Raw genomic sequence first — 12,902 nt, 5'->3', positions numbered from 1 at the left:
CTGGAACTATCAGGGGGAACACTTTCTAAGGTACATGACTGTCTAACTACTAAGCTGTTCACCTGAAACTAATACTAAATAATACTGAATCTAATCTGTAATTGAAAAATAAAATTTAGATTAAAAAATGGCTGATCTGACTCTAAAGCCTGTTTCCCAAACTACACTGTATAAATTTTTATAGTGCTGTTTGTAACAATATAAATACTGTTAATAAGAGGCAAAAACAAGCAATGTTAGCCAAAACCCAGAAAGAAAACTCAAAATCATCAAGATACAGAACATCTCAAAAATCAAAAGAACTATACTAAATATTCCCTCATAAAAATGTGAAGCGCTTGGCTGGTGTGGCTCAGTGGATTGAGCACCAGCCTGTGAACTGAAGAGTTACCGGTTCAATTCCCAGTCAGGCGCATTCCTGGGTTGTGAACCAGGTCCCCATGTGGGGGTGCATGAGAGGCAACCAATCTCACACTACAATGTTTCTTTCTCTCTCTCTCTCCTTCCCTTCCCCTCTCTCTAAAAATAAATAAAATATTTTTTAAAATAATGCAGAAAGGTAATCCTTCCTCTTAAGAATTGTTTAAATTAAAATTATTTCATCCAAAATATGAGTATAGGCACATAACTCAGCTAATTCAACCATATTACTGATTAACTGCTTATACACTTAAAAAATTGTTTTGAGAAAGCATTTGGGCATGGCAATAGACAATCTAAAGCCCATCATTAAAGCAAGAAGATCTATATTAGCTAAATTCTTAAATTTCCCAATTCTATTGCCTATAAGTTGGTTACTATCAAAATCTATATCCACTTCAGTCAGCAACAACCAGTACTTCTAGCTTTGTCAGATAACTGTATCTCATGAAAAACACCTATTATTTTGTCAAATTCCCTTAGAAAATATTCCCTACCATCTGTTATACTTAGAAGGTGGCTTCAGGGGGGGAAGAAAAAATCACTCCATAAAAGAATCACAGAATGTAAATTTGTAAAAGATTCTCTTATCACACAAATCCAGCTGCCAGAAAATTTAGAACTAACTGTTGAATTAAACACAAAAAATTATTTTAGATGCCTGGCACATCTACTTCTCTCTTCCTAATTACTAATTTTTATTATTCTGATTTTATTTGTGATCTTGGTGATCTATATCAAATTATTGGGGGAAATAACATGAAATTAAGTTAAAATCGAGCCATTTATGGTTGACTATCTTATAGATTAGAGCACAGCTACTTAAGCCAAGATGATGTTTTTAGTCTGGGGATTTCCCTTCTCTTCATCCCCCTCTTTAGCAGCCTAAGACAGTTTTCTAGCTAATGCAAACATATTATCAGGAGAACTACTATGCATAGATGGATTAGCAAAAAATCATCACATGGTTACAAAACCAACTATAAACATGAGTCTTACTGATACCAGATAAGCAACTATAAACACAACATAACTTGCAAAGGAACACAGATTACACAGGTTCATTAACACTGCATTTGATAATGACAATGTAGTTATTTATGAAAGACTTGCTAGTAACATGTGCTATGTGGATTACAGTCTCATAACTCTCATAATCATCCTTATAAAGTGAACAGTTTTAGCAGGCATAGTGTCTGATATTCTGTCTGCTTACTCTATATACCATCCATCCAAAAATGCTACAAGTTTCCCTCAATTGGATTTCAATTTATATACAACACATTTACAAGGTATAAACAATAGTACAGGGAACTGGCAAACTGTTCCTCTAAAGCAGAGGTTCTCAACCTGTGGGTCGCCTAAGACCATTGGAAAACAAATATATAATTACATATTGTCTTTGTGATTAATCACTATGCTTTAGTTATGGTTGGGGGTCACCACAACAGTAGGAACTGTATTAAAGGGTCGCAGCATTAGGAAGGTTGAGAACCACTGCTCTAAAGAGTCAGACAACAAATATTTTAAGTTTTATGGTCCGTTCAGTTTCTGTCAAAACTACTCAACTCCAGAGGATATAAGGCTAAATGATAATAGAGCCCAGGCTCGGGTAGCTCAGGGGATTGAAACCTGGCCTTCAAACCAAAAGGCTGTTGGTTCAGTTCCCCATCAGGGCACATGACTGGGTTGTGGGCCAGGTCCCTGGTTGGGGGTGTGTGAGAGGCAACCATTCAATGTTTCACTTGCACATCAATGTTTCTCTCCCTTTTATGATCCCCTCCCTTCCCCTTTCTCTGCAAATAAATAAATAAAATCTTTAAAAAATTAAACGGTAATGGAAAAAATACAAAAAAACCCCCACCACTCAACTCTGTCCAAATAATTCAAATCTGTTCTTGTAACACGAAAGCAGTCAAAGACAATACATAAACAAATGAGAATGACCGTTTTCCAATAAAACTTTAAGAACACAACTCTGAATTTCATATAATTTTCACATCATGAAATAGTGTCATGAAGTAGTATTCTTCTGATTTAACCATTTAAAAAAATGCAAAAACTATTCTAGTTCCTAGACCATAGACTGCAGGCTGGATTTCGTCTGTGAGGCTTGGTTTGCCAACCCCAGTATTATAACATTAATCATTAAGTAACTAATGAACACAGCCAGTTACTGGAATTTAAGCTCCACAGGAACAAGAAGCTTGTCTGTTTTTCTCCCTAGCACTTAAAACACTATGCTAAATACAAATTTGTTGCATGAATAAATAACTCACTGGGGCAGCAAAATGTGCAAAAATTATTGGGTTGGCCACAAAGTCCATTTAGTTTTTTCCATAAAATAAGACACATTTTTCATTTTCACCAATAACTTTATTGATTTGGATATTTTGATATGTTGGCTATGTCCCGTTATTGGCTTCTAGTGGGCCTAGTGCTTCCAGTGCTGCTAAACATCTTCCAAAGCATACGACAGACCAACAGCAAAGAATATTTGGCCAAAATGTAAATAGTACCAAGAAACTTTGCAAACCACTTTTGACATATTTGATCATTCACAGCATCTTCTCCATACACTGCACAAATCTTTTTTGTGTGGCAGCTGAGTTTTTACCTTTCTTGAAATAATAAAGCATAAAATGTCAAAAATGTCACATACATTCTTCCATTTTCAATATTAAAATGGCTACACAAAATTCACCAATTTTGGTAAGTGTTTCATAAAATACGTGCTTATATGGCAGCTGTCAATACACTCTAACAAGACAACTAAGCATTACTAGTGCCACTGTACGGAAAAAACTGAAAGAACTTTTTGGCCAGCCCTATATAAATAAGTGGTATCTTCCAATACCACACATCACATAGTCAATTTAATAAAAAACCAAGTATTCAGGAAATTTAACAACTAAGAACTTCAAATAAGATAACCTAAAATAACCTACTAAATTATTAGAGACATTAAAAATGTATATTAAAGGTTTTTAAATTCTTAAAATTAAAAGGGAAATAGTATAGAGGATAATTTTTGGAAAATAGAGAAAATTTTGAAAGAGAACAGAAGTTCTACAAATAATGTCATTGAGATGTTTTTATATGTATAAAAATGGACAGATTAAATGGTAGGTTAGATATAGCTGAAGATAAAAGTTACTGAATTGGAAGACACATCTGAGGAAATTACCTAGAATGTTGTACAGAGATCTGTTTATATCCTTTCTTTTTTCTTTTATATATGGAAAATATAGGTTTGAAAAGAAAAATGGTGGCCTTAATATGTTGAATAAAAGTTCCAGGAAGAATAATGTGGAAAGGCTATAACCACAAAGATAATAGCTAAAATTTTTTCAGGACTAATGAAAGACATACATTCTAAAGAGGAACAATGAAACTACAGAAGCCCAAAGGCAAAGAGGGTATCTGTGAAAGAGAAGGGGAAGACAATTAGGACACAATGAGCCAAAATAAAGGCTTTCTCCTAATTCCATGCTCATTTTCGAATGGAGTTTAAACTACTATATTATATTAGTTTAAACCAATGGTCCATATGTACCAATATAGTACCTACAAGCCATTAAAAATCTGTAAACCCCGGGGATAAACAAAGCCTTTTGAAAAGATAAATAATTGAATAATGAATAATTTTAAGAAAATCAACTCTTAAACTCTCAGTCTCCATTTTTACACTAAAAATTAATTTAACACCCACCTGGAAAAAAGGCATCATACAATGATCTCAATCCCCATCTCCTCTTTCACAATAGGCCTTTTTCCACTTTACAAAACAAAGACATAATTTTCACCTTTTGTATTAAGAGTCTAACAACCTCCTGAAAGGAATCATTTGAACTATTAGCATCAGGGATATCTTTTGGCACATAAAGTAGTAGTAGGGCTTCATATCTTTTCCTACTTTTACATATTTCTGTTAAAGGTGAACTATGGGGTTAGAAACTGGGTGTTCTGGACCAAAGTAGGATTTTCTTAATTCAGCTACGCTGCAAAATGGAAAAAGTGATGAGAATTTACATTTTTGACCTTTGTATCTTTTACTCCAATTATTTTCAAGAAAAGCATTGCCCCAAAGAGAAAATCAAGTGAAAAGTCAAGGAAAGCATAAGTTTAAAAATGACTGAAATCTGGTATGACTTATGCCAACCAGATAACAAAGTCAGGTCAAAACCAAAACCACATTTTTCTGCCTTAGGATTCTGAAGAAACACAGTTGTCAGGAAGATGAATATTAACATGTATACTTGAAATAAAAAATGAAAACAGACTTTCATAGGGAAATATTACATCTGATTTAATTGACTGGATGGTCTGTGTGAACTGGCCTTGTCAAATAAGTTCTATGCAGATAGTTTCCATAGACTATGAGCTAAATATGCAGGGCCAACTTTTAAAGAAAATACATAAACCAAAAATTATAAAATATTTTACAAAAAATATTGTATTAGTAAAGACTCCTTGAATTTAACAAAATTTAAAATTTTCCAATTACTTCTGAATATTTGGTTAAAAAAAGAATCCAAATGTAACAAGTATAATTACTAGCCAGTCATTAAGTCTCGATAATTAGTATATTTCACCCAAATTACAAGATTTCTCACCACTTATATTTAAAAAATGTTTAAAAAGAAAAATTGTTGCTGAATGTTTTAGTCTAGCAATAAATATTTATTCATGAACATGTAAGCTAAATGAATAAAGGAAAACATCAAACATTAGCACCATCCGTTTTAATAAATACATTTCTAATATAATTCTACACAAGAAGTATAATTACAAATACCTGTAATATAATTTTGAATTAATAGTTATTGAATAAAGATAACTCAACCTAGAAAAAAAAAGGAGAATCTTTTAGTGATAAATATTATTTAATGTTAAATTTCAGAGAATGCTTCTCTTTTTATTAAAGTATGACAGACTAATTTAAAATTTTTCAATCCCATGAAAATATACCTTATGAAGTTAAAAATACATATAAGTAGCCAAAATTCTGTGAGAAAATAAAAAGGAAATATAAATTTAAGAAGAAAAAGGTATAATATTATATTTTCAACTGTTGAAGAGGACCTGGTACATGTATTTTTAAAATGGATGACGCTGAGTACCAAATAATAATTACCTTTAGATATCACTGAATATATATAAGTGTCATGTAGGTTTTATTTTAAAATATCAACATTAACATCCCTAAAAATGTGTAATAAGGCATATGCTTTTTAAAAAATACTAAGGGCATCTGCAAGGAAAAAAAAAATATATCAAAGGCCATTGTCATAGAAGTTAGTGGTAGAACACACTTTTTATTTTTCTCTACCAAGCTCACTATTTCTCTGTCTACTTGAAGACCTCACAGCAGCACTCTAAGAAACTGAGATGTTGAAATAAAAGCTAGAAAAAACTGCAAGGTGAAAAATCTCAGTTTTTCAGTGTAATTTTGTAAGGAAAACTTGAAAATACTAATAGAAAAACTTCAAATTCTATAAAATCCCTAAATTATAAAAAATTGGAAAGAGTTGTGGAAGAAAAATAAAATAACCTATGAAGATGGAGGAAAGTGAATTTGAAAGTTCCTAAAATACTATTCAACTATAAGTTTGGGAAATGTGAAGAGAGTGCTATGTCAGATTGGCAAAAATTTAAGTTTGGCCACATAATCCCCAATGTTACAGAAAACAGGAAGTTTCATAATCACTAGCAGAATGGCCAAATATTAACTCTTATGAATGAAGCATTTGACAATATGTAGCAAAATTACCTGTCAATTTACTCCCTGAAATAGCAACTGCAATTCTAGGAATCTATCCCACAAATATACACTAAAGATATATAAAATATGTAAGCGCAGGCTTTATTAAGCACTAGTTAAAAGAGCAAATTATTGGGAAGAACCTCTGCTCACCAATAAGCAATCAATTAATGGTATATCAATCTAGGTACATCCATTCATTAGAATAGTAGGTAGTAATGAAAGAGATAAGGATCTCTAAAGAGTCTGTTGTAGAAATCTACAGTCTATACTGTTAAGTTTTAAAAAAACTGAGGGGCCAAACAGTATGGATACTTTCTCCAAAAGGGTGATATATTCCTGTAATTAAAAATTAAAAAACAAACAAACAATGGAAGGTTAAACCACTACAGGATGCCTACAGATAAAAGAGAAAGAAGAGGAAATCATTACAAGAGCTAGACATCTTTGAATAAAACATTTGTAGATTTGACTTTGGAACCATGTGAATATTTTTTCATAAGCATGAAACAAATTAAATAAACTTTTTATTTTTAAAAATCAATTTCTCAAAATTAAAAACAAAGTTAACACTTGGCTGGTGTGGGACAGTGGAATGAGCTCTGGTCTGCAAACCAAAGGGTCACTGATTATATTCTGGTCAGGGCACACAACTGGATTGTGGCCAGGTCCCTGTTTGGGGGCAAGGGAGAGGCAACAAACAGATCAATATTTATACTCTCACACATCACTTTTTCTCTCCCTCTCTTTCTTCCTCCCTTACCCTCTCTCTACAAATATATAAACCTAACTCTCGTTCAGCTGATGGAATTACCAACCAGGAACAAATAATTTCAACACAGTAATTTAAATATACAATCTACTTCCGGCTAAGATGGAGGCATAGACCAACACGCTCTGTCGCCCTCCACAACTAATAAGGAATACAACTACCGCAAAACCAAAAATAACCAGAAGTTCCGGAAAATAAAGCTACATGAAAGTCCAACATATGAAGTTATAAACAAGTGGTGCTCGTTCGGAAAAGTAGGAGGGGCAAAGCCACAGCTGAAAGATCGAGCTGTGCTGGAGGCAGCAACAAACAGCGGGACCCGGTAAGCAGACACCCGTATTTGGGGGGAGGAGAGAAGCACATGGGAGCCAGCCCTGGCTGCAGACCAGACCCGTCAGCTCATGATTCCAACACCGGGGAAGGCAGACCCCCATTGTCTCGGACTGTGAGGCCCGGAGGGCGTGGGGACGGAGGAAGAGGAGGCTACTGGTCTCTCAGTGGAGAGTAATGGCAGGAATCCACCTTGGACCCTCGCACCCCACGCAAAGCACCACAGTGTGGTGAGAAGGGTCACCGGGTTGTGATGAGTACACGGGGCTCCGCCCAATATAACGTAGGAGGTGTGACAGCACCCCACTTAAGAAGGAAAGATAAACAAAATGGTCAGAATGGCAGAATTAATTATTGAAATACCAATCACACAGCTAACCAAAAAGCAAATAAAGGACTTGACCAATGAACAAATAGAGAATCTTTCTGAGGCTCAGTTCAGAGCTATAGTCATAAGGCAGCTTACAGATCTAACAGTGGGACTTAATCAAGACAGGGAAGGAATGAAGGCTAGTCCTGCTGAAATGAACAAAAATACATACAAGACAAGTGGTGAGGAAGGGAAAGCCAGAGATCATATCAACAAATCAGAACATAGGGAGGAAACAGTCAACCAGTGCAGAAAGAGGAAACAAAAAGTGAGGAATATGAGGACAGGTTCAGAAACCTCTGGGACAGCTATAAGCGAACAAACATTCTAATTACAAGATTGTCAGAGGGTGAAGAAGAACTAGAAACTGAAAAATTATGTGAAAAAATAATGAAGCAGAACTTCCCTAACTTGGGGAAGGAAATGGACTTACAGGTCCAGGAAGCACAGAGAATTCCAGATCACGTAGACCCAGGAGAACCACACTAAGACACATTATAATCAAAATGTCAAAAATTAAGGATAAGGAGAGAATCTTAAAAGCAACAGGAGAGAAGAATTCTGTACAAAGGGGTCCCAATTAGACTATCAGCTGATTTCTCAAAGGAGACTTTACAGGCAAGAAGGGACTGGCAAGAAATATTCAAAGTAATGAAAATCAAAAACCTACAACCACGATTACTCTATCCAGCGAAGCTGTCATTCAGGATAGAAGGGCAGAGAAAGTGCTTCCAGGACAAAGTAAAACTGAAGGAGTTCATCAGATCCAAACTACTGGTATATGAAATGTTAAAGGAACTTGTTTAGAGAAGGAGGATCAAAACTACGAACATTAAAATGAAAACTGTATCACAACAACCAACAGTAGAAGCTAGGGAACCGAAACAAAGGCAAACAAAGTAGGCAACAAGAGGGGGGAAAAGAATTATAAGTAAGGGGAACATATTGGGGGGACGTCAGCGGGGAGGGGGAAGGGGGAAAAGGGAGGGAGATAAAGCAGAAATTAAGCATAGTAGGAGGGAATGGAGTAGATAGGAAGATATTGAGAAGAACTATATGCACAACCAATGGGCATGGACTAAGGGGGGGGACAACTGGAGGGAGGGGGTTCACAGGGTGGAGGGGAGCAGAGGGAAAAAAAATTGGGACAACAGCATAATCAATAAAAATAAATAAATAAAATAAATAAACAATCTAGTGGGACGAACCTGGTAGTGCCCCCGCACAACAAGGAAACAAACAGAATTTTAAAAAACTGTAATCATCTTATTAGTAATTATTTTTATATTTGTATTGTGAAATCATTTAATGTATCTAATAGGAAATCAAACATGTAACTAAGTTAACATCATTAGGAACCAAGACACTAAATCTAAAAGTCATAAAAGAAGAAGTCTGATATATTTCACAACACAAGAAAATACATTTTCCAGAAATAAACCAGGTCTATATGGACAACTAATATTTGACAAAGGGGGAAGGAACATAAAATGAAGTGAAAATAGCCTCTTCAACAAATGGTGCTGGCAGAACTGGACTTGGACATGCAAAGAAATTAAACTAGACCATCAACTTACACCATACACCAGAATAAACTCAAGATGAATAAAAGACTTAAATGTAAGCTGTGACACCATAAAATTTATAGAGAAAAATACAGGCAGGAAAATTTCAGATATCCCATGGAGCAATATTTTCACCTATATATTTCCTAAGGCAAGGGAAATAAAAGAAAGAATAAACAAATGGAACTACATCAAGCTAAAGAGTTTCTGCTCAGCCAAAGAAAATATCAGCAAGATGAAAAGGGAACCAACCGCATGGGAAAACACATTTGCCTGTGATACCTCACACCTCAGATACCAAAATATATAAAGAACTTATATGACTCAACACCAAGAAGACAGACAACCCAATTAAAAAATGGGCAAAGGACCTGAACAAACACTTCTCCAAAGAGGACATACAGAGGGTCCCACAGGCATATAAAAGAATGCTAAATATCACTAGCCATCAGAGAGATGCAAATAAAAACCACAATGAGATACCACTTTACACCAGTCAGAATGGCCATCATCAACAAATCAATAAACAAGTGCTGGTGAGGATGTGGAGAAAAGGAAACCCTAGTGCACTGTTGGTGGGAATGCAGACTGGTGCAGCCACTATGGAAAACAGTATGGAATTTCCTCAAGAAACTAAAAATGGAACTGTCTTTTGATCCAGCCAATTCCATTGCTAGGATTATGCCCAAAGAATCCTAAAATACCAATTCAAAATACCTATGCACCCCTATGTTCATAGCAGCGCTATTCATAACAGCCAAGTGCTGGAAACAGCCTAAGTGCCCATCTGTACATGAGTGGATTAAAAAACTGTGCTACATTGCCCTGGCTGCTGTGGCTCAGTGCATTGAGCACTGGCCTGCGAACCAAGTGTTGCTGGTTCGATTCCCAGTCAGAGCACGTGACAAGATTGGACATCATGTCCACAGTTGGGAGTGTGTGAGAGGCAACCACATGGTGATGTTTCTCTCCCTCTCTTTCTCCTTTCCCCTCTCTCTAAAATAAACAAACAAATAAAATTGTTTAAAAAAAAAAGATAGTATAAGAAAGACATAGAAAATTATATTAAAAAAAAAAACCTGTGGTACATTTACACAATGGAATACTATGCAGCAGAAAGAAAGAAGGAACTTCTACCATTTGTGACAATATGGATGGAACTAGAGAGAATTATGCTAAGCGAAATAAGCCAGGCAGAGAAAGACATATATCGTATGATATCACTTAATACAGGAAACTAATGAACAACATAAACAAACAATAGAGCCCGGGGTGAGTAAACAAGGAGCAGACTGATGGTGAATGGGGGTGGACAGAAGGGGGAAAGGAGAAGGGTCTAGTCAAGGAACTAGTATGAATGACCCATGGCCATAGACAACAGGGTGGGGATTGACTGTGGGAGAAGGGGTGGGTGGGGTGGGTGGGGTGGGCAGAGAGCAATATGGGAAAAAGTGGGACAACTATAGTAGAAAAAACAATAAATAAATTAAAATACAAAAAAAAAAGAAAAAATACTTTCTCCAAGGCAATAATCATCAAAAGCAAAGACAAAGGGCTAGTGAAAAAAAAAAACTGGTTTAAAATATTAGCAACAAGGCCTGGCTGGTGTGGCTCAGCAGATTGAGCACCAGCCTGAAAACCGAAAGGTCACTAGTTCAATTCCTGGTCAGGGCACTTGCCTGGGTTGTGGGCCAGGTCCCCAGTTGGGGGCGTAAGAGAGTCAACCAATCGCTGTATTTCTCGCACATTGCTGTTTCTCTCCCTCTCCTTCTTTCTCCCTTCCCCTCTCTCTAAAAGTAAATAAATAAATCTTTAAAAATATATATTAGCAACAAGCCAGTGTCATCAAAAAACAGTATTTCATCAAACCTAAGAAACTGTCATAAGATGCATCATTATTGTAAGTACTAGTATGTAAATTTTTTAAAAACTAAACCATGTCATGAGATTATAATATCCATCTAGACTTCACAGATTTCAAATAGTAAACAAATGTGTATCTCAGACTCAATATAAACAGAATCCCAATTAATCAATAATATTCTAAAGACCAAACAGAAAAATGGGCAAAAGATATTTCTTGTTATCAAAAAGAAATAAATGAACTACACATATGTGTTCAACCTCATTCATAATAAAAGAAATGCACAATAAAGACTACACTGAGATACTATTTTTCACTGGCAAAAATCAAAACGTTAATAACACTGTAACAAAAACTTAAGGAAACAGGCACTCTCAGACACTGCTGACAAAATTGTCAATCGTGTATAACAAAATTAGAACTGGATCTGTCTTGATACAGCAGCTTTACTTATATTCAACCTACATATATACTTGTATGTGTGCAAAATAAACTCTAGTGAAGGCTAACTTACTCAACATTATTTTAGAGGGGAAAAGATTGATAACACCATAAAGTAGGGGGTCCTGAATAATAATGGTGAATCATAAAATGAAATACTCATTGAAAAGAATGAGGGTACTCTTAATAAACTCTCATGGATGGTCTCCAGATACATTAGTTTTTAGAAAGTTAGGAAAAGTGTGTAGGATACTACCAATTGTTTAAGTATGAGAGGACTGAGACAAAAAAAATATTTTTTTAAGGCATAAAATATCTGATTGGATAAATAAGAAACTGGGAACACTCTTTGCTTCTGGAGTAGGAAAGAGAGTGGTTGGGACTTACCACTTAAAAACGTTAACATTTTCTTTTGAAATATTCATTTTTAATATACAACCTAAAATATTTTTTAAATTAAAAAAGCAACACTTGCCTTTTTTCCTTCTGAGATTTCAGAATCCTCATCTTCATCTACACTGAGTAGATTTGCCTCACTACATAGAAAATAAGGGGGGGAAAAAACCTTCAGTGGCAATTACAACCCATATATTAAATTCAGAAGTTTTATCCTCTTTTCTCACCTAATACAATAATTCAGGGATCAGCAAACTTTTTGTAAAGGGCCATAGAGGAAATATTATAAGTTTTGCAGGCCATGCAGTCTCTATAGCAACTACTCATCTTTGTCATTGTAGTATAAAATCCTCCATAGATTATACATGTGGCTGTATTCCAATAAAACTATTAAAAATCCAGGAGTGGGCCAGACTGGGCCCATGAGTCATCGTTTGTTGATCCCTGCCATAAATAAAGATATTATTTGTTTTCGTATACATGGAATTTATATGGTCACTCATTTTTACTTTCTGTCTTAGAGTTAAAATTGGGGGGGGGGGGGCGGGAACAGAGACAAGTAGAGAAGACACAAACTGGTAAGAAAACTTTAGCTAATGAAAATAAAGTAATTCCAATGGTATTACCACAGTAAAATAGTTATACCTATACCACTTTGAAGAAATTATCAACCCTTCACTGGGAATCACTGGCCTGAGATTCTAACACCAGACTGACATATCTATTAATAAAAAGTTCATGTTAATCTCAACATGTTCAAAAGCTAAAGCCCCTGAGTATCCAATTATAATAATGCACCAAAGAGTATGATTCATAAATGAAACATACAGGACAGGTAGCACCTTAAAAGAATTTTTTTTACATACCCCTAACAAATCTTCTCATGAAGTAAAAAAATATGCCCATCTAAAGACAACTCTATTCAGTTAATTTTAGTAAAACCCTATTTATAATAAAAATATAAAATGTTTGTTTCATTA

General features: G+C 35.1%; 1 protein-coding gene across 1 annotated transcript in view; it reads right to left on the bottom strand.

The window, feature by feature from the left end:
- The window catches only part of SENP6 (SUMO specific peptidase 6), a 110,883-nt gene that overhangs the window by 79,980 nt on the left and 18,001 nt on the right, over positions 1–12,902 (bottom strand). Inside the window, exon 3 of the mRNA XM_090282677.1 lies at positions 12,002–12,062. Within this exon, the coding sequence (XP_090138803.1) occupies positions 12,002–12,062 (61 nt within the window). The remainder of the gene's footprint in view (positions 1–12,001; positions 12,063–12,902) is intronic.

This window comes from Furipterus horrens, unplaced genomic scaffold (genome assembly GCF_987537825.1).
Source record: "Furipterus horrens unplaced genomic scaffold, mFurHor1.1.pri manual_scaffold_6, whole genome shotgun sequence".
Lineage (NCBI taxonomy): Eukaryota > Metazoa > Chordata > Mammalia > Chiroptera > Furipteridae > Furipterus > Furipterus horrens.
The sequence above is the reverse complement of the archived record's forward strand: the minus strand, read 5'-3'. Positions and strand labels throughout refer to the sequence as shown.